The sequence below is a fragment of the Panulirus ornatus genome, chromosome 18, assembly GCF_036320965.1.
Source record: "Panulirus ornatus isolate Po-2019 chromosome 18, ASM3632096v1, whole genome shotgun sequence".
Taxonomy (NCBI): Eukaryota; Metazoa; Arthropoda; class Malacostraca; order Decapoda; family Palinuridae; genus Panulirus; species Panulirus ornatus.
Window position 1 is genome coordinate 42,529,000 of NC_092241.1, and position 23,458 is coordinate 42,552,457.

Consider the following 23,458-nt stretch of genomic DNA (forward strand, 5'->3'; position numbering starts at 1 on the left):
GAGATGTGTGGAAATAAAAAGAGCGTGGTTGAGAGAGCAGAAGAGGGTGTTTTGAAATGGTTTGGGCACATGGAGAGAATGAGTGAGGAAAGATTGACCAAGAGGATATATGTGTCGGAGGTGGAGGGAACGAGGAGAAGAGGGAGACCAAATTGGAGGTGGAAAGATGGAGTGAAAAGGATTTTGTGTGATCGGGGCCTGAACATGCAGGAGGGTGAAAGAAGGGCAAGGAATAGAGTGAATTGGAGCGATGTGGTATACAGGGGTTGACGTGCTGTCAGTGGATTGAATCAAGGCATGTGAAGCGTCTGGGGTAAACCATGGAAAGCTGTGTAGGTATGTATATTTGCGTGTGTGGACGTGTGTATGTACATGTGTATGGGGGGGGTTGGGCCATTTCTTTCGTCTGTTTCCTTGCGCTACCTCGCAAACGCGGGAGACAGCGACAAAGTATAAAAAAAAAAAAAAAAAAAATATATATATATATATATATTTTTTTTTTTTTTTTTTTTTGCTTTATCGCTGTCTCCCGTGTTTGCGAGGTAGCGCAAGGAAACAGACGAAAGAAATGGCCCAACCCATCCCCATACACATGTATATACATACGTCCACACACGCAAATATACATACCTACACAGCTTTCCATGGTTTACCCCAGACGCTTCACATGCCCTGATTCAATCCACTGACAGCACGTCAACCTCGGTATACCACATCGATCCAATTCACTCTATTCCTTGCCCTCCTTTCACCCTCCTGCATGTTCAGGCCCCGATCACACAAAATATTTTTCACTCCATCTTTCCACCTCCGACACATATATCCTCTTGGTCAATCTTTCCTCACTCATTCTCTCCATGTGCCCAAACCATTTCAAAACACCCTCTTCTGCTCTCTCAACCACGCTCTTTTTATTTCCACACATCTCTCTTACCCTTACGTTACTTACTCGATCAAACCACCTCACACCACACATTGTCCTCAAACATCTCATTTCCAGCACATCCATCCTCCTGCGCACAACTCTATCCATAGCCCACGCCTCGCAACCATACAACATTGTTGGAACCACTATTTCTTCATTCATACCCATTTTTGCTTTCCGAGATAATGTTCTCGACTTCCACACATTCTTCAAGGCTCCCAGGATTTTCGCCCCCTCCTCCACCTTATGGTCCACTTCCGCTTCCATGGTTCCATCCGCTGCCAGATCCACTCCCAATTATCTAAAACACTTTACTTCCTCCAGTTTTTCTCCATTCAAACTTACCTCCCAATTGACTTGACCCTCAACCCTACTGTACCTAATAACCTTGCTCTTATTCACATTTACTCTTAACTTTCTTCTTTCACACACTTTACCAAACTCAGTCACCAGCTTCTGCAGTTTCTCACATGAATCAGCCACCAGCGCTGTATCATCAGCGAACAACAACTGACTCACTTCCCAAGCTCTCTCATCCACAACAGACTTCATACTTGCCCCTCTTTCCAAAACTCTTGCATTCACCTCCCTAACAACCCCATCCATAAACAAATTAAACAACCATGGAGACATCACACACCCCTGCCGCAAACCTACATTCACTGAGAACCAATCACTTTCCTCTCTTCCTACACGTACACATGCCTTACTTCCTCGATAAAAACTTTTCACTGCTTCTAACAACTTGCCTCCCACACCATATATTCTTAATACCTTCCACAGAGCATCTCTATCAACTCTATCATATGCCTTCTCCAGATCCATAAATGCTACATACAAATCCATTTGCTTTTCTAAGTATTTCTCACATACATTCTTCAAAGCAAACACCTGATCCACACATCCTCTACCACTTCTGAAACCACACTGCTCTTCCCTAATCTGATGCTCTGTACATGCCTTCACTCTCTCAATCAATACCCTCCCATATAATTTACCAGGAATACTCAACAAACTTATACCTCTGAAATTTGAGCATTCACTCTTATCCCCTTTGCCTTTGTACAATGGCACTATGCACGCATTCCGCCAATCCTCAGGCACCTCACCATGAGTCATACATACATTAAATAACCTTACCAACCAGTCAATAATACAGTCACCACCTTTTTTAATAAATTCCACTGCAATACCATCCAAACCTGCTGCCTTGCCGGCTTTCATCTTCCGCAAAGCTTTTACTACCTCTTCTCTGTTTACCAAATCATTTTCCCTAACCCTCTCACTTTGCACACCACTTCGACCAAAACACCCTATATCTGCCACTCTATCATCAAACACATTCAACAAACCTTGAAAATACTCACTCCATCTCCTTCTCACATCATCACTACTTGTTATCACCTCCCCATTTGCGCCCTTCACTGAAGTTCCCATTTGCTCCCTTGTCTTACGCACTTTATTTACCTCCTTCCAGAACATCTTTTTATTCTACCTATAATTTAATCATACTCTCTCACCCCAACTCTCATTTGCCATCTTTTTCACCTCTTGCACCTTTCTCTTGACCTCCTGTCTCTTTCTTTTATACATCTCCCACTCAATTGCATTTTTTCCCTGCAAAAATCGTCCAAATGCCTCTCTCTTCTCTTTCACTAATAATCTTACTTCTTCATCCCACCACTCACTACCCTTTCTAATCAACCCATCTCCCACTCTTCTCATGCCACAAGCATCTTTTTTGCAATCCATCACTGATTCTCTAAATACATCCCATTCCTCCCTCACTCCCCTTACTTCCATTGTTCTCACCTTTTTCCATTCTGTGCTCAATCTCTCCTGGTACTTCCTCACACAAGTCTCCTTCCCAAGCTCACTTACTCTCACCACCCTCTTCATCCCAACATTCACTCTTCTCTTCTGAAAACCCATACAAATCTTCACCTTAGCCTCCACAAGATAATGATCAGACATCCCTCCAGTTGCACCTCTCAGCACATTAACATCCAAAAGTCTCTCTTTCACGCGCCTGTCAATTAACACGTAATCCAACAACGCTCTCTGGCCATCTCTCCTACTTACATACGTATACTTATGTATATCTCTCTTTTTAAACCAGGTATTCCCAATCATCAGTCCTTTTTCAGCACATAAATCTACAAGCTCTTCACCATTTCCATTTACAACACTGAACACCCCATTTATACCAATTATTCCCTCAACTGCCACATTACTCACCTTTGCATTCAAATCACCCATCACTATAGCCCGGTCTCGTGCATCAAAACCACTAACACACTCATTCAGCTGCTCCCAAAACACTTGCCTCTCATGATCTTTCTTCTCATGCCCAGGTGCATATGCACCAATAATCACCCATCTCTCTCCATCAACTTTCAGTTTTACCCATATTAATCGAGAATTTACTTTCTTACATTCTATCACACACTCCCACAACTCTGTTTCAGGAGTACTGCTACTCCTTCCCTTGTTCTTGTCCTCTCACTAACCCCTGACTTTACTCCCAAGACATTCCCAAACCACTCTTCCCCTTTACCCTTGAGCTTTGTTTCACTCAGAGCCAAAACATCCAGGTTCCTTTCCTCAAACATACTACCTATCTCTCCTTTTTTCACATCTTGGTGACATCCACACACATTTAGACACACCAGTCTGAGCCTTCGAGGAGGATGAGCACTCCCCGCGTGACTCCTTCTTCTGTTTCCCATTTTAGAAAGTTAAAAAAATACAAGGAGGGGAGGATTTCTGGTCCCCCGCTCCCGTCCCCTCTAGTCGCCTTCTCCGACACGCGAGGAATGCGTGGGAAGTATTCTTTCACCCCTTTCCCCAGGGATAATATACATATATATATGCATACACATATATATACACATATATATATATATATATATATGTATATATATATATATATATATATTTTTTTTTTCATACTATTCGCTATTTCCCGCGATAGCAAGGTAGCGTTAAGAACAGAGGACTGGGCCTTTGAGGGAATAACCTCACCTGGACCTCTTCTCTGTTCCTTCTTATATTTTTTTTTTTTTTTTTTTTTTTTTGCTTTGTTGCTGTCTCCCGCGTTTGCGAGGTAGCGCAAGGAAACAGACGAAAGAAATGGCCCAACCCAATCCCATACACATGTATATACATACGTCCACACACGCAAATATACATACCTACACAGCTTTCCATGGTTTACCCCAGATGCTTCACATGCCTTGATTCAATCCACTGACAGCACGTCAACCCCGGTATACCACATCGCTCCAATTCACTCTATTCCTTGCCCTCCTTTCACCCTCCTGCATGTTCAGGCCCCGATCACACAAAATCTTTTTCACTCCATCTTTCCACCTCCAATTTGGTCTCCCTCTTCTCCTCGTTCCCTCCACCTCCGACACATATATCCTCTTGGTCAATCTTTCCTCACTCATTCTCTCCATGTGACCAAACCATTTCAAAACACCCTCTTCTGCTCTCTCAACCACGCTCTTTTTATTTCCACACATCTCTCTTACCCTTACGTTACTTACTCGATCAAACCACCTCACACCACACATTGTCCTCAAACATCTCATTTCCAGCACATCCATCCTCCTGCGCACAACTCTATCCATAGGCCACGCCTCGCAACCATACAACATTGTTGGAACCACTATGCCTTCAAACATACCCATTTTTGCTTTCCGAGATAATGTTCTCGACTTCCACACATTTTTCAAGGCTCCCAAAATTTTCGCCCCCTCCCCCACCCTATGATCCACTTCCGCTTCCATGGTTCCATCCGCTGACAGATCCACTCCCAGATATCTAAAACACTTCACTTCCTCCAGTTTTTCTCCATTCAAACTCACCTCCCAATTGACTTGACCCTCAACCCTACTGTATATATATATATATATATATATATATATATATATATATATATATATATATGATACAGCGCTGGTGGCTGATTCATGTGAGAAACTGCAGAAGCTGGTGACTGAGTTTGGTAAAGTGTGTGAAAGAAGAAAGTTAAGAGTAAATGTGAATAAGAGCAAGGTTATTAGGTATAGTAGGGTTGAGGGTCAAGTCAATTGGGAGGTGAGTTTGAATGGAGAAAAACTGGAGGAAGTGAAGTGTTTTAGATATCTGGGAATGGATCTGTCAGCGGATGGAACCATGGAAGCGGAAGTGGATCATAGGGTGGGGGAGGGGGCGAAAATTTTGGGAGCCTTGAAAAATGTGTGGAAGTCGAGAACATTATCTCGGAAAGCAAAAATGGGTATGTTTGAAGGAATAGTGGTTCCAACAATGTTGTATGGTTGCGAGGCGTGGGCTATGGATAGAGTTGTGCGCAGGAGGATGGATGTGCTGGAAATGAGATGTTTGAGGACAATGTGTGGTGTGAGGTGGTTTGATCGAGTAAGTAACGTAAGGGTAAGAGAGATGTGTGGAAATAAAAAGAGCGTGGTTGAGAGAGCAGAAGAGGGTGTTTTGATATGGTTTGGGCACATGGAGAGAATGAGTGAGGAAAGATTGACCAAGAGGATATATGTGTCGGAGGTGGAGGGAACGAGGAGAAGAGGGAGACCAAATTGGAGGTGGAAAGATGGAGTGAAAAAGATTTTGTGTGATCGGGGCCTGAACATGCAGGAGGGTGAAAGGAGGGCAAGGAATAGAGTGAATTGGAGCGATGTGGTATACAGGGGTTGACGTGCTGTCAGTGGAGTGAATCAAGGCATGTGAAGCGTCTGGGGTAAACCATGGAAAGCTGTGTAGGTATGTATATTTGCGTGTGTGGACGTGTGTATGTACATGTGTATGGGGGGGAGTTGGGCCATTTCTTTCGTCTGTTTCCTTGCGCTACCTCGCAAACGCGGGAGACAGCGACAAAGTATAAAAAAAAAAAAATATATATATATATATATATATATTTTTTTTTTTCAAACTATTCGCCATTTCCCGCATCAGCAAGGTAGCGTTAAGAACAGAGGACTGGGCCTCTGAGGGAACATCCTCACCTGGCCCCCTTCTCTGTTCCTTTTTTTGGAAAATTAAAAAAAAAAACGAGGGGAGGATTTCCAGCCCCCCGCTCCCTCCCTTTTTAGTCGCCTTCTACGACACGCAGGGAATACGTGGGAAGTATTCTTTCTCCCTTATCCCCTATTATGTATATATATATATTTATATACATAATTCATACTTGCTGCCTTTATTCATTCCCGTCGCCACCCTGCCACACATGAAATTACAACCCCCTCCTCCCACACATGCACGAGTTAGTGCTAGGAAAAGACAACAAAGGCCACATTCATTCACGCTCAGTCTCTAGCTGCCATGTATAATGTACTGAAACCACAGCTCCCTTTCCACATCCAGGCCCCACACAACTTTCCATGGTTTAACCCAGACACTTCACATGCCCTGGTTCAATCCCTTGACAGCTCTTCGAACCCAGTATACCACATCGTTCCAGTTCACTCTATTCCTTGCACGCCTTTCATCCTCCTGCATGTTCAGGCTCCGATCGCTCAAGGGTAAAGGGGAAGAGTGGTTTGGGAATGTCTTGGGAGTAAAGTCAGGGGTTAGTGAGAGGACAAGAGCAAGGGAAGGAGTAGCAGTACTCCTGAAACAGGAGTTGTGGGAGTATGTGATAGAATGTAAGAAAGTAAATTCTCGATTAATATGGGTAAAACTGAAAGTTGATGGAGAGAGATGGGTGATTATTGGTGCATATGCACCTGGGCATGAGAAGAAAGATCATGAGAGGCAAGTGTTTTGGGAGCAGCTGAATGAGTGTGTTAGTGGTTTTGATGCACGAGACCGGGTTATAGTGATGGGTGATTTGAATGCAAAGGTGAGTAATGTGGCAGTTGAGGGAATAATTGGTATACATGGGGTGTTCAGTGTTGTAAATGGAAATGGTGAAGAGCTTGTAGATTTATGTGCTGAAAAAGGACTGATGATTGGGAATACCTGGTTTAAAAAGCGAGATATACATAAGTATACTTATGTAAGTAGGAGAGATGGCCAGAGAGCGTTATTGGATTACGTGTTAATTGACAGGCGCGCGAAAGAGAGACTTTTGGTTGTTAATGTGCTGAGAGGTGCAACTGGAGGGATGTCTGATCATTATCTTGTGGAGGCTAAGGTGAAGATTTGTATGGGTTTTCAGAAAAGAAGAGTGAATGTTGGGGTGAAGAGGGTGGTGAGAGTAAGTGAGCTTGGGAAGGAGACTTGTGTGAGGAAGTACCAGGAGAGACTGAGTACAGAATGGAAAAAGATGAGAACAATGGAAGTAAGGGGAGTGGGGGAGGAATGGGATGTATTTAGGGAATCAGTGATGGATTGCGCAAAAGATGCTGGTGGCATGAGAAGAGTGGGAGGTGGGTTGATTAGAAAGGGTAGTGAGTGGTGGGATGAAGAAGTAAGAGTATTAGTGAAAGAGAAGAGAGAGGCATTTGGACGATTTTTGCAGGGAAAAAATGCAATTGAGTGGGAGACGTATAAAAGAAAGAGACAGGAGGTCAAGAGAAAGGTGCAAGAGGTGAAAAAAAGGGCAAATGAGAGTTGGGGTGAGAGAGTATCATTAAATTTTAGGGAGAATAAAAAGATGTTCTGGAAGGAGGTAAATAAAGTGCGCAAGACAAGGGAGCAAATGGGAACTTCAGTGAAGGGCGCAAATGGGGAGGTGATAACAAGTAGTGGTGATGTGAGAAGGAGATGGAGTGAGTATTTTCAAGGTTTGTTGAATGTGTTTGATGATAGAGTGGCAGATATAGGGTGTTTTGGTCGAGGTGGTGTGCAAAGTGAGAGGGTTAGGGAAAATGATTTGGTAAACAGAGAAGAGGTAGTAAAAGCTTTGCGGAAGATGAAAGCCGGCAAGGCAGCAGATTTGGATGGTAATGCAGTGGAATTTATTAAAAAAGGTGGTGACTGTATTGTTGACTGGTTGGTAAGGTTATTTAATGTATGTATGACTCATGGTGAGGTGCCTGAGGATTGGCGGAATGCGTGCATAGTGCCGTTGTACAAAGGCAAAGGGGATACGAGTGAGTGCTCAAATTACAGAGGTATAAGTTTGTTGAGTATTCTTGGTAAATTATATGGGAGGGTATTGATTGAGAGGGTGAAGGCATGTACAGAGCATCAGATTGGGGAAGAGCAGTGTGGTTTCAGAAGTGGTAGAGGATGTGTGGATCAGGTGTTTGCTTTGAAGAATGTATGTGAGAAATACTTAGAAAAGCAAATGGATTTGTATGTAGCATTTATGGATCTGGAGAAGGCATATGATAGAGTTGATAGAGATGCTCTGTGGAAGGTATTAAGAATATATGGTGTGGGAGGCAAGTTGTTAGAAGCAGTGAAAAGTTTTTATCGAGGATGTAAGGCATGTGTACGTGTAGGAAGAGAGGAAAGTGATTGGTTCTCAGTGAATGTAGGTTTGCGGCAGGGGTGTGTGATGTCTCCATGGTTGTTTAATTTGTTTATGGATGGGGTTGTTAGGGAGGTGAATGCAAGAGTTTTGGAAAGAGGGGCAAGTATGAAGTCTGTTGGGGATGAGAGAGCTTGGGAAGTGAGTCAGTTGTTGTTCGCTGATGATACAGCGCTGGTGGCTGATTCATGTGAGTAACTGCAGAAGCTGGTGACTGAGTTTGGTAAAGTGTGTGAAAGAAGAAAGTTAAGAGTAAATGTGAATAAGAGCAAGGTTATTAGGTACAGTAGGGTTGAGGGTCAAGTCAATTGGGAGGTGAGTTTGAATGGAGAAAAACTGGAGGAAGTGAAGTGTTTTAGATATCTGGGAGTGGATCTGGCAGCGGATGGAACCATGGAAGCGGAAGTGGATCATAGGGTGGGGGAGGGGGCGAAAATTCTGGGAGCCTTGAAGAATGTGTGGAAGTCGAGAACATTATCTCGGAAAGCAAAAATGGGTATGTTTGAAGGAATAGTGGTTCCAACAATGTTGTATGGTTGCGAGGCGTGGGCTATGGATAGAGTTGTGCGCAGGAGGGTGGATGTGCTGGAAATGAGATGTTTGAGGACAATGTGTGGTGTGAGGTGGTTTGATCGAGTAAGTAACGTAAGGGTAAGAGAGATGTGTGGAAATAAAAAGAGCGTGGTTGAGAGAGCAGAAGAGGGTGTTTTGAAATGGTTTGGGCACATGGAGAGAATGAGTGAGGAAAGATTGACCAAGAGGATATATGTGTCGGAGGTGGAGGGAACGAGGAGAAGAGGGAGACCAAATTGGAGGTGGAAAGATGGAGTGAAAAATATTTTGTGTGATCGGGGCCTGAACATGCAGGAGGGTGAAAGGAGGGCAAGGAATAGAGTGAATTGGAGCGATGTGGTATACCGGGGTTGACGTGCTGTCAGTGGATTGAATCAAGGCATGTGAAGTGTCTGGGGTAAACCATGGAAAGCTGTGTAGGTATGTATATTTGCGTGTGTGGACGTATGTATATACATGTGTATGGGGGTGGATTGGGCCATTTCTTTCGTCTGTTTCCTTGCGCTACCTCGCAAACGCGGGAGACAGCGACAAAGCAAAAAAAAAAAGAAAAAATCTCTCTTACCCTTTCATTACTTACTCGATCAAACCACCTTACACCAAATATTGTCCTCAAACATCTCATTTCCAACACATCCACCCTCCTCTGCGCAACCCTATATATAGCCCATGTCTTACATCCATATAACATTGTTGGAACCACTATTCCTTCAAACATACCCATTTTTGCTTTCCGAGATAATGTTCTTGCCTTCCACACATTCTTCAACGCTCCCAGAACTTTTGCCCCCTCCCCCACCCTGTGACTCACTTCCGCTTCCATGGTTCCATCTACTGCCAAATCCACTCCCAGATATCTAAAACACTTCATTTCCTCCAGTTTTTCTTCTATTCAAACTTACCTCCCAATTGACTTGTCCCTCACCCCTACTGTACCTAATAACCTTATTCACATTTACTCTCAGCTTTCTTCTTTCACACACTTCACCAAACTCAGTCACCAGCTTCTGCAGTTTCTCACCGGAATCAGCCACCAGCGCTGTATCATCAGCGAACAACAACAGACTCACTTCCCAAGCCCTCTCACCTAGAACAGACTGCATACTTGCCCCTCTCTCCAAAACTCATGCATTCACCTCCTTAACAACCCCATCCATAAACAAATTAAACAACTATGGAGACATCAAGCACCCCTGCCGCAAACCAACATTCGCTGATAACCAGTCACTTTCTTCCTACTCGTACACATGCCTTACAACCTAGATAAATACTTTTCACTGCTTCTAACAACTTACCTCCCACACCATATATTCTTAATACCTTCCACAGAGCATCTCTATCAACTCTATCATATGCCTTCTCCTGATCCATAAATGCTACATACAAATCCATTTGCTTTTCTAAGTATTTCTCACATACATTTTTCAAAGCAAACACCTGATCCACTCATCCTCTACCACTTCTGAAACCACACTGCTCTTCCCAAATCTGATGCTCTGTACATGCCTTCACCCTCTCAATCAATACCCTCCCATATAATTTCCCAGGAATACCCAAGAAACTTATATCTCTGCAATTTGAACACTTGCCTTTATCCCCTTTGCCTTTGCACAGTGGCACTATGCATGCATTCCCCCAATCCTCAGGCACTTCACCATGAGCCATACATACACTGAATATCCTCACCAACCAATCAACAACACAGTCACCCCCTTTTTTTGATATATTTCACTGCAATACCATCCAAACCTGCCGCCTTGAAATGAAGCATTTCTGGAGAAATTTGAATGACCGTAAAAGTGGATTAGAGAGAGAGAGAAAGGGTGATATCATTGCAAAGCTGGGATGTGATGAAACTGACAAGATGGTTGTTTAACAGGGAGTGCCAGGAATGAATGAGAATGGAAGTTAAGTTTTGGTTGTCTTCGTTGAGAGGGGTACATTCATTGCAAATGCCTTTTTTCATCACAAGATGATCCACTGATATATGTGGATGAGAAATGATGGAAGTGGAAGATAAGAACAAAAGAGTGTGATATGTTGATGAGAAATGATGGAAGTGGAAGATAAGAACAAAAGAGTTTGATATGTGGATGAGAAATGATGGAAGTGGAAGATAAGAACAAAAGAGTTTGATTAACTATTGTGGAGGTGGATGAAAGGTTGAAAAAAGTTGTAAGATTCTTTGGAGATTCTGCCCATTTTGCAGTTCTTGTGGAGGTGAGGGTCAGGGAAAATTGAAGATGAAGCACAAGGAAGATTGAAAAGGTCATAGTGTTAGTATGTGAGATGATGAATCAGAAAGAATGCAGGGAGGAGTATGAAGGAAGGGTGACAAAAAGTTTACATGAGAGTACAGTAAATATAGGGATGCAGTCATGTGTGAATGAGGTGTTTAAAATATTTAGAGAAAGGCTGTTAAAGGTTGTAGAATTGGTAGTTGGATACAAGGCTGGAAACTATAAGAATAAAAGAAGAAATGAGTGTCAGTGAAGAAGAAGCACGTGGTAGATTGCTCTAAAGGGAAGTACTAGAGGAAGTTCAGCAAAGGAGAGAAGAATATAAGATGTGTAAGTGGAGCATTAAGAAGCTGATAGAGGGAAGCTAAGAAAGAGATGAAGATTTTTGAAGAAAGTTGAGTGAAAAGTTTTGGGGAAATAAGAAATTGCTCAGAAAGGAGGTGAGAAAAGAAAGAGGTAGATGTAAGAGTGAAAATGTAAATGTGAGAAGTAAGGGAGTTGATGAATCAAAAGGAGGAAGTGAAAAGTAGATGGAAAGAGTATTTTGAAGAACATAAATGTGGGAGAATGTGAGGCAGCAAGTTGTTATATGCATGGGTGTGGAGGATAGAAGGAAAAGGATACAAATGCAGGGGGTTTTAGCAAGAAGAGAGGTAAAATGGATGATAATGAGGTTGATGGTAGGAACAGCAATTGGAGTGGACAGGACTATGGCTGAAATGTTGAAGTAGGGAGCAGAAAGTGTGAACTATGCTTAAAATATTGAAGTGTGGAGGAGGAATTTGTGATAGCATGGAATAAGTCTGTTAAGTACTAAAGGAAAAAGCATGGAATAAGTTTGTTAAGTACTAAAGGAAAAGTGTATGCAAGAGTGTTGATTGATATAGTGGTGAAAGTGACTGAATGCAGAATGATTGAGGAGCAAGGAGTTTTGGGAATGGTAAGGGGTGTGTGGATCAGATTTTTGCAGAGTGACTGTGGAAATGTATCTAACAAAAATGAATAATAAGATGTATGCAGCTTTTATGGATCATAGTTAACTCAGGTTGCTTATGCTCTGAAAATTATTATCCCAAGGTAACTCTTGTAGGATTCCAGATATGTTTTCTATCATTTTTGTAGACAAGAGTATAGTAGGCATCATTTTCTAGAAAGATGCATTAGAAGCACCAATTTACATCTGCAGATAACAGCGTAGTGAGGCATCTTTTAGATGAGCTGTGAGCACCTGCCTTATTTTTGTTTATTTTACATTTTTTTCCCTAATGTGCTAAGTGATGAGTGATAGTGATGACTTTGCAGATACACAAATGAGGATATTAGCTTTGCCCATAGTGTGCTAAGTGATGAATATGATAGTGATAACTGTGCAGATACACAAATGAGGATAATAGCTTTGCCCATAGTGTGCTAAGTGATGAATATGATAGTGCTGACTATGCAGATACACAAATGAGGATAATAGCTCATCTACTGAGGGCAAATTCTCTGATTTTGGTAATCACACAAATTAAATCATATTGAAGCATCTCTTAGAGAAGATGCAAGTGTTTGGTTCATTTTTGCCTCTCCAATATTTTTGCACCCTCATTATGCCAAGTAATATGACTTGGCTCCTTCTTCTGGCCTCCACCAAACAGTGACACCTCTTCCACAACAAAACCATTCATTAGTTGTGTTTTCACCTCCTTTACTCTCGAGGACTACCTTTGTGTTGTGACCTGATTGCCCCTTATAAACCTGGGCATCACTGAAGGCAAGCAAAACAATCAGGAAATTGACTTGCATTAAACAGCAAGTGTACCACTATGGTACCTAAACTCTTGAGTCATGTGACTCCTGACATAAATTCCTGGAGGCACTGTTGTTGTTGTACTCAAGTTTCCATATTCCCTGTGTCCTTTACATCACCAAACATAATTGAACTATAAGACCCCCCAAAAGAACACTGCTAAACTGTTGACCTAGATGAGGTCAGCCAAGTCAAATGGGGTGAGCCACCGTGTCAGGTTGGTAACTTAACTTCATTATTACAGCTGTTAGAGGCAATGGTGTGTGATTGATGTCACCTCTGACTGACATTGTTATAGTGCTTAAAAGAATCATTCATATCTTAGTTATGCACTTTATTTTGTCTTTATGTAAATGTTTAATGCAGTATATATGCATTATGTGAAAATTTGTCAAGTGATATTGTCATCAGTTGTCTCATTACAAATGAGATCAGTACATTATTTGAAGGAAGTTTTCTGCAACATGTCTTGAATAGCTTAACAAAATCTTGCATTTAGTGCATCTGAAATGAAGTAGTCCTGATCGTATAATGCTAAACAGAGTACTCTGTACAAGGATTTCTAACATGTTATATTTTTTAAACTGACTGATTTATAGATTTTTAAGTTTATTCTATCTGATAAGAGTTCTTTTTCAGTAAAATATGGGTGTAACTAATAGTGTGAATTATTTGTCATATGAAACATACAATATTCACCTTTTTTAATGTCTTGAGTGTTGGCTAGTAGATATGTTGTTCAAAAATGTTTTGTCTGTATTATCAGTCTCTCTTTAACATTCTTAATCGTATAACCATCACCAGAACCTAAAGAAACAAGCTGAACGTCGAGAGCATTTTACTGGTGGAGTAGTGAGTGGTGAACTACCACCTGGAGCTGTAGCTGGTCACCACCAAGGATCAGTCCTTTTGGCAGATGAGGCAGCAGCAGTAGCCTACACATCATCCACAGAACAGAGTAGTAGTAATGGTGAAGTAGCCATTAACTTGGGAAATGGCAGTGCATATCATCAGCAGCTACAGCTCATGGAAGAACAGGATACATACCTACAGAGTCGTGCAGACACAATGCGTACTATTGAATCAACTATTGTGGAACTTGGTCAGATGTTTACGCAGTTAGCCACCATGGTCAAGGAACAAGAAGAACTAGTGCATAGGTCAGTAACAGTTCACTGGAATTTTATGTATTCTCTTCACCCTGTTACCTCTTTTGTTTTCAGGCTCATACAGATATTATTCTCTCATCTTTGGACTTGAGCTATTTGATTGTAGTTCAAGAAGGTATTTTGAGCACAGTCAAAGTTCACTTAATCATAGTGTTGTCAACTTTTTATTGTTTTAAGCAGTGAATTGCAGACCTAATGTCTCATCTTAATCTTATCTTTCAGTGGGTACCTGAAATCTGTTTTAAATATGCTGTTCTGAGCCTAGATAGAAGGACTTTCTTGCAGGTTCTTCTGACTCTTTTGGTATCATTCATGTCAAAAGATGTACTATATATCAGATAGTATAGTATTGCACAGGACAGTTTGAGGGTAATTTCGCTTGTGAAAAACTTTTTTTTTTTTAATTTGTTACTGTAAATTGACAAATGCATATTGTGAAGGAATATCCTTTCTTGATACTTTTCTTCTGGTGACTCTCTGAACAGAGGCCCAGTTATCTAGACAAATTGTTAGTTAATGGCTCTGAGTAACAACTGCTAGAGGGTCATTCAGTCAAGGGCCAAGTGGTCAAAGCAAACTAGCAGATGTCTCATCCTGCACCATCATGCTACACTAAATTCTGGTTAATTGCTTCATTGGTTCCCAATTTTAATGTCTTGAGCTGAACTGAATCACTAAAGAGACCTTGGAGGACAGCCATCTCAGATATCAGAGCTTACAGTTTTTGAAGTACAGGAATAGGCCTTTCATGGTCAAAGCTGATTTTCATTAGTTATGCTTTTTGGAGATATCTGTCCTTCTATCAATCCATATATCTGATACCACTTCCCTCCTATAACTACCAACAATCAAAAGGGTCTCCACTAATCCCTGCCCTTAAATGCCTACCTCACATACACCATTCCATGCATTCTTCCACCATTTCTGTCCCTCCAGTATTCTTTCATTCTGTTTCCCTGTGTCACTGGTAGTCTTCCTCTCACACCACCTCCTTTAATCATATTAGCATACACTTTTCTCATGAACTTCCCATCGTACATTCTCTCCATATCCCCAAACCACTGCAAAGTTTTACATTTCACCCACTCTTCCACTCCACAATTCATTCCCTATGCATTCCCTACCATACCATATCTCTCATACACCACCTCATTTCTTTCTTCATTCCATTTACTCATACTACAAGCTTCTCTCAGGTAGCTCATTTCTGCAGCCTGGATTCTTGACTTATATGACTCATTCCATGTCCATGTTTCAGGTGCATAGGCCAGGGTCAGGAGAACTGTGTTGTCCCTTAACCTTTCTTCACTTCTGTACTTACACCACAGCCATTCATTATTCTGTCAAGGAAGTCAATGACTCGTCTACTATGTACTGCTCTCTTCCTTATCTGTCCTTCCATATCACCAAACTTACTCAAGATAGCTCCTAATTACTTAAACTCCCTCACCTCTTCCAGTCTTTCTGCCCCTGTATCTGTAACATAGTTTAGTACACTTTCTTCTTTCACCCTAAATAGCTTTGCAAAATCTATACTTTAACTCTGTTTCTTGTTATACACCATTGCTTTTACTTTGACTCGCATTTACCTTCAATCACCTATGCTTATACACATGATGAAATACACAACTTTCTGCAACTATTCACTTTCAGCAAGCAACATAGTATCATCTGCATACCGGCTTCTCACTAGCCACCATACCTCACCATAACACGCTATCTTTGCTTTCATCCCTTATGATTCTTCCCTATATATGTTAAAAAGTCACTATGACATCACATAATCCTGCCTCACACCCACATGTATACCAAAACTTTCACTCAGTGCTCTTTCTATAGAAGGCTTTCACATCATCCACCAGTTGTCCCCATACCCCATATATCCGTAACACATTCCACCCAACTTGTCATACACTTTCTCCAGATCCATAAAAGCTGCATACAGCTTCTTACCTTTCAGTAGATACCCTCCCACAGTCATTTTTGCCACAAAAATCTGAACCACACATCCACTGTCTTTCCTGAAATCTTCTTGCACCTTGCTTATTCTACATTCAGTTACTTCCATTGCTCTATCAGTCAACTCTCTTGCATCTGTTAGCATCCTTACACCCAACTTACACAGCCTATATTCTTCCCTCCACCTTTACTAACTACCACTGGTACTTTCCTTTCGAATAATCACCCATATGCCTTTCTCCTGTCTTCCACAGCATTTCTGATCTCATCTGGCTACCATGTATTTCCACTTTTATTTTTTATGTCTCACAACCTTGCATCCAGCTACTAATTCTGCAGCCTTTAACAGTCTATCTCTAAACATTTTATACACATCATTCACATATGACTGCTTCCCTACATTTACTGCACTTCAATCTAAACTTTTGGTCACTTTCTTTCATACTTTTCACATTCTTTCTAATTTATCTTTGTGCTTTCCAACACTTTTACATCTCCATTCTTCCTTATTCCATAGCTCAACTTCTCTTTGATCCTCACCACCACATGAACTGCAAAATGTTCAGTCTCCAAAGATTCCTCTCAAATATTCCTGTACAAGCTTTCTTCCAGTACAACATAGTCAAACCCTTTTGTTCTTCTCTTCCATCATTTCTCATCCATGTAGACCTGTGGATTGGCTTGTGCTGAAAAAATGGTGTTTGCAAGGAATAAACCCCTCTCAGCACAGACATCCAAAATATAACTTCCTTTCTTATTTATTCTAGGCACTCCCCATTTATCAACTGTCCTGCCAGTTTTATCACTTGTACATTTGCATCCATATTACCCATCATAACTGCCCTTATATTGTCAAAACCAGTTTTACAATCTTTCAGATTTCTCCAGAAATGCTTCACTTCAACCTTACCTCACACAGTTTTCTTGTCCACATGCACATATACCCATGCAGGTTTCACAAATTCTACTGTTTTCTTTCCCCCACACCATTCTTGATCCAGTCCATCCATGCTCTGTAACCCTCCCATACTCTTGGTGATTGCATAATTTCATATCCATCTTTTCCTCTTCCCTGATAATTTTCGTTAATTACCATCCATACCACTCCTTCTACAGTCTACACCCTCCCTCAGCATGCACTCATCAATTCCATTTTTGCTCCATACTCTCTTCCCAACGCTATGGTTTCCCTAATCCTTAGCAAATACGAAGTCCGATTTTTGAATTTCTCCTTAAGCTCTCTCCTTTTACTCTCACCAGTCATCTCATTAACATTCAAAGCTATCACTCTCTGTCACTCATCCCTTTTACTCTGGCATAACTGGTGGACTCCAGGGTCACATCTTTACCCTTTTGGAGACATGACATGTATATTACATATCAAGCCTGCCATTTATAGGGAAGGTGGCAACAAACTTGTACTGTACTAAAGGATTATGCCTTCTGTTTTTAATAAGAAATTCAGATATGAAAGTGGGTTTCTGCCCTTAGGAAAAACTAATGAAATATTATTTTATATATGTGCTCAGGCATCACTGATTTTTTTTAAATATGAGGATTGCATTTTGATTATAATAGGTTTAGAGAATTTTGATGTTTAGAATCAAGGTTTGTAGTGATATGAAACTTTTGGCTTTATGCTTGTAGGTTTGCAAGGGAAATGTACTTTCTTTAATAGGAGATTTGTCTTTTTCTTTCTTTCATACATGTTCACCATTTCCCACATCAGCAAGGTAGCACCAGGAACTGATAAAGAAATGGCATCAATCACATACAACCACTCTAGCTGCCATGTATAATGCATAAAGACCAATAGTTTCTGTTTCTTTAAATCCTGTATGTTGTCGTTCACTTGTCGCCTCCATGGATCCCCATATATGAAACTTAATATTACATGCTTGCAAACCTACCTGACCTGTGTTGACAAAGTGCACCTTGTGGAAGTTGCTATGAATGTATGGGGTAAATAGAAATTCAGTGAATGCAGTAAGGAGATTTTATTAGGAGAGTTATAGGAAGTACAGAGATCCATGGTCCAAGCAAGGGGGTCTCGCCTGAACACTACTTTAAAGAAAAGAAAATGCTGTCTCCTTAGAAGCGGAAGAAGAAAAGGATAGTACAGCCAAGGCTGTCTTCCCACCCTTCACTCCCTTTGGCAACATGTTAGATGGAAAATGGGTAGAAACAAAATGCCTTGCTGAGTTAATTTGCCTGAGGGAATTTTTATAGGAAAGTCCTAAGATAGAATGAACAATGAATGTGTCATGCATCCCATCACCATGATATGTATCCCTTCACTTTTTGTTAAAAAGACTTGTAATAAAAACAATAGTAAGGATAAACTTGACCTCCAGCCTCTCACCTTACCATATCTATGTTATTCCTGATGTTGAAGAATGGTACATGATATGCAAGTTAATCAATTTTGGCATGTTTTTACTACATGACCTGCGAGAGATTGATTTTTGAGAAGGAAGCATGATATACTACTGCATTATGATGATTGATTAATGAGTTATTCAGTACTTGAGAGTGACAAATGAGGATCAAGTCTAATTTTGAAGATACTAAGGGTGTTGTGAACAACACAACATTTTGTGGGAGCTTATTCCACGCATCAGTAATGTTGTTGGTAAAGAAATATGTCTCAGTCCAATTTAACTTGATGACCTCTAAGTTTCTGTCTATTTCCTCATGGTAGTGCTGGCACTACTGTACAGAAATTTTCAGTATCAATGTTGTTGAATCCTTTAAGTATTTTAAAGCATTCTATTAATATGCTTTAGAAATGCCTCTTGTTAGGGAAAGCAAGTTTACTTCTTGCAATCTCTCCTCATCCAGTTTGAAATGCAAGGAAGGAATTAATTTAGTTGCCCTTCGCAGCACTGCTTCCAATTTATGAATATCCTTGCTTAAATAGGGAGCCCAAAACTGCACTGCAAGTTCAAGGTGTGGTCTAACTAGACTTAGATGTAGTGGCAATATCACATCTTTGCTTTTCTATGTAAAGTTTCTGTTAATAGATTCTGTAATCCTATTTGCTTTCTTGGCAGCATTGTTACAAATGCTGGGAGAATTTGAAGTTGGAGACAGTGACCCCAAAATTCCTCATTCTCTGGATGTCCTCTATGTTGTCAGCCATCACTGCATAATCAGTTTTTTGGTTCAGGTTTCATACTTGTAATAGTTAACATTTGTTGATGTTAATTGGCATTTGCCAATTTTTAGACCATACGGCAATTTTATGTAGATCCACTTTAATCTTAGCCTGTCTTCATTTAATGTGGCATTGCTGAACTTTGATGAAAAGCATAGGCCCAAGTACGGACCCTGGGGAACCCTACTAGTAATGGATGACCATGTTGATGATTCACCATTCAACTCTCTGTCTCCTGTCACATAACCAGGCTTCTATCCATTTTCCGATGCTGCCAGTAATCCCCTAGGCCTGGATCTATGCATCAGTTTAACATGGGGAACTTTGTCAAATGCTTTCTGGAAGTCCAGAAATATAATACCAGTTGCCTTTGTCATGCCATGGGAATTGAATAATTTATGATGAAATTCAAGTTAGTTTATGAGACATGATCTGCACCTTCTAAAACCATGCCGTGTATTATTGACCAGACTGTGTTGTTCCTGATAGTCTTTGATTTTATCTTTAATAATCGACTCCAGAAGTTTACATATGATTATTGAGACTAATAGGATGGTAATTGCCAAGCAGTTTGTGGCATCCCTTTTTGTTTATAGGAGTGACATCTGGCAGTCTCCAGTCCTGTGGGAGTGTCCCAACTTAAAAAGATTATTGAAAATGTAAGTTAATGGTTTGGCAGTTTCGTATTTGATGGTTTTAATTACTTGAGGATAGGAGCAATTAGGACCTGGACTTTCATTAGCCTTCAACTTATCTATCTGCGTTAGTACTTCTCTAACTGTGATAGTGAATTCTGGTATCATGTGAGTGCTGTTTATTGCTGTCTCAAATTTCATATAATTGCTTTCTAGTGTCAAAATAGAGCAAAAAAAAATTGCTCTGGGTGGTTGTTATGCTTTTATCATCTACACTGGTTTCCCATTCTCATTTATGAAGGGTCCTCTTCCACTCCTTATATATTTTTTATTATTGCTTTGTGGCAGGGATGTGTGATGCCTCCATGGTTGTTTAATTTGTTTATGGATGGGGTTGATAGGGAGGTGAATGCAAGAGTTTTGGAAAGAGGAGCAAGTATGCAGTCTGTTGTGGATGAGAGAGCTTGGGAAGTGAGTCAGTTGTTGTACGCTGATGATACAGCGCTGGTGGCTGATTCATGTGAGAAACTGCAGAAGCTGGTGACTGAGTTTGGTAAAGTGTGTGAAAGAAAAAAGTGAGAGTAAATGTGAATAAGAGCAAGGTTATTAGGTACAGTAGGGTTGAGGGACAAGTCAATTGGGAGGTAAGTTTGAATGGAGAAAAACTGGAGGAAGTGAAGTGTTTTAGATATCTGGGAGTAGATTTGGCAGCGGATGGAACCATGGAAGCGGAAGTGAATCACAGGGTGGGGGAGGGGGCAAAAGTTCTGGGAGCATTGAAGAATGTGTGGAAGTCGCAAACATTATCTCGGAAAGCAAAAATGGGTATGTTTGAAGGAATAGTGGTTCCAACAATGTTTTGTGGTTGCGAGGTGTGGGCTATAGATAGAGTTGTGCAGAGGAGGGTGGATGTGCTGGAAATGAGATTTTTGAGGACAGTATGTGGTGTGAGGTGGTTTGATTGAATAAGTAATAATAGGGTAAGAGAGATGTGTGGTAATAAAAAGAGTGTGGTTGAGAGAGCAGAAGAGGGTGTTTTGAAATGGCTTGGTCACATGGAGAGAATGAGTGAGGAAAGATTGACCAAGAGGATATATGTGTCAGAGGTGAAGGGAACGAGGAGAAGTGGGAGACCAAATTGGAGGTGGAAGGGTGGATTGAAAAAGATTTTGAGTGATCGGGACCTGAACATGCAGGAGGATGAAAGGCGTGCAAGGAATAGAGTGAATTGGAATGATGTGGTATACTGGGGTCGACGTGCAGTCAGTGGATTGAACCAGGGCATGTGAAGTGTCTGGGGTAAACCATGGAAAGTTCTGTGGGACCTGGATGTGGAAAGGGAGCTATGGTTTTGGTGCATTATTACATGACAGCCCCACAATGTTATATGGTTGTGAGGCGTGGGCTATAGATAGAGTTGTGCAGAGGAGGGTGGATGTGCTGGAAATGAGATTTTTGAGGACAATGTGTGGTGTGAGGTGGTTTGATCGAATAAATAATAATAGGGTAAGAGAGATGTGTGGTAATAAAAAGAGTGTGGTTGAGAGGGCAGAAGAGGGTGTTTTGAAATGGTTTGGGCACATGGAGAGAATGAGTGAGGAAAGATTGACCAAGAGGATATTTGTGTCAGAGGTGGAGGGAACGAGAAGTGGGAGACCAAATTGGAGGTGGAAAGATGGAGTGAAGAAGATTTTGAGTGATTGGGGCCTGAACATGCAGGAGGATGCAAGGGGTGCAAGGAATAGAGTGAATTGGAATGATGTGGTATACCGGGGTCGACGTGCTGTCAATGGATTGAACCAGGGCATGTGAAGCGTCTGGGGTAAACCATGGAAAGTTCTGTGGGACCTGGATGTGGAAAGGGAGCTATGGTTTCGGTGCATTATTACATGACAGCTAGAGACTGAGTGGGAACGAATGTGGCCTTTGTTGTCTTTTCCTAGCGCTACCTCGCGCACATGTGGGGGGAGGGGGTTGTTATTTCATGTGTGGTGGGGTGGCGATGGGAATGAATAAAGGCAGACTGTGTGAATTATGTACATGTGTATATATGTATATGTCTGTTTGTGTATATATATGTATACATTGAGATGTATTGGATTGTATATATGTGTATGTATATATATGTGTATGTGGGTGGGTTGGGCCATTCTTTCGTCTGTGTCCCTGCACTACCTCGCTAACACGGAGGACAGTGATAAAGTAAAATAGATGAAAAAATTATTTATTTATTTATTTATTATACTTTGTCGCTGTCTCCCACATTAGCGAGGTAGCGCAAGGAAACAGACGAAAGAATGGCCCCACCCACCCACATACTCATGTATATACATACACATCCTGACACAGCACACATACATACCTATACATCTTAACATATACATATATATACACACACAGGCAAATACATATATACACATGTACATAATTCATAGTGTCTGCCCTTATTCATTCCCGTCAACACCCCGCCACACATGAAATGACAACCCCTTCCCCCTGCATGTGCATGAGGTAGCGCTAGGAAAAGACAACAAAGGCCACATTCGTTCACACTCAGTCTCAGTCTCTATCAGTTTCTATTATTGATATTTATTTATTTATTTATTTTGCTTTGTCGCTGTCTCCCACGTTTGCGAGGTAGCACAAGGATACACATGTATATACATACACGTCCACACACGCCAATATACATACCTATACATCTCAATGTACACATATATATACACACAGACACATACATATATACCCATGCACACAATTCACACTGCCTTTATTCATTCCCATCGCCACCTTGCCACACATGGAATACCCTCCCCCGCCCCCCTCATGTGTGCGAGGTAGCGCTAGGAAAAGACAACAAAGGCCCCATTCGTTCACACTCAGTCTCTAGCTGTCATGCAATAATGCCCGTAACCACAACTCCCTTTCCACATCCAGGCCCCACACAACTTTCCATGGTTTACCCCAGACGCTTCACGTACCCTGATTCAATCCACTGACAGCACGTCAACCCCGGTATACCACATCGATCCAATTCACTCTATTCCTTGCCCACCTTTCACCCTCCAGCATGTTCAGGCCCCGATCACTCAAAATCTTTTTCACTCCATCTTTCCACCTCCAATTTGGTCTCCCACTTCTCGTTCCCTCCACCTCCGACACATATATCCTCTTGGTCAATCTTTCCTCACTCATTCTCTCCATGTGCCCAAACCATTTCAAAACACCCTCTTCTGCTGTCTCAACCACACTCTTTTTATTTCCACACATCTCTCTTACCCTTACATTACTTACTTGATCAAACCACCTCACACCACACATTGTCCTCAAACATCTCATTTCCAGCACATCCACCCTCCTGCACACAACTCTATCCATAGCCCACGCCTCGCAACCATACAACATTGTTGGAACCACTATTCCTTCAAACATACCCATTTTTGCCTTCCGAGATAATGTTCTCGACTTCTAAACATTCTTCAAGGCTCCCAGGATTTTCGCCCCTTCCCCCACCCTATGATTCACTTCCGCTTCCATGGTTCCATCCGCTGCCAGATCCACTCCCAGATA

General features: G+C 41.4%; 1 protein-coding gene across 1 annotated transcript in view; it reads left to right on the forward strand.

Moving 5' to 3' along the window:
* Syx5 (syntaxin 5) overlaps positions 1–23,458 on the forward strand; it is a 105,805-nt gene that overhangs the window by 61,902 nt on the left and 20,445 nt on the right. The window contains exon 6 of the mRNA XM_071672995.1: positions 13,773–14,128. Coding sequence (XP_071529096.1) covers positions 13,773–14,128 — 356 coding nt within the window. The remainder of the gene's footprint in view (positions 1–13,772; positions 14,129–23,458) is intronic.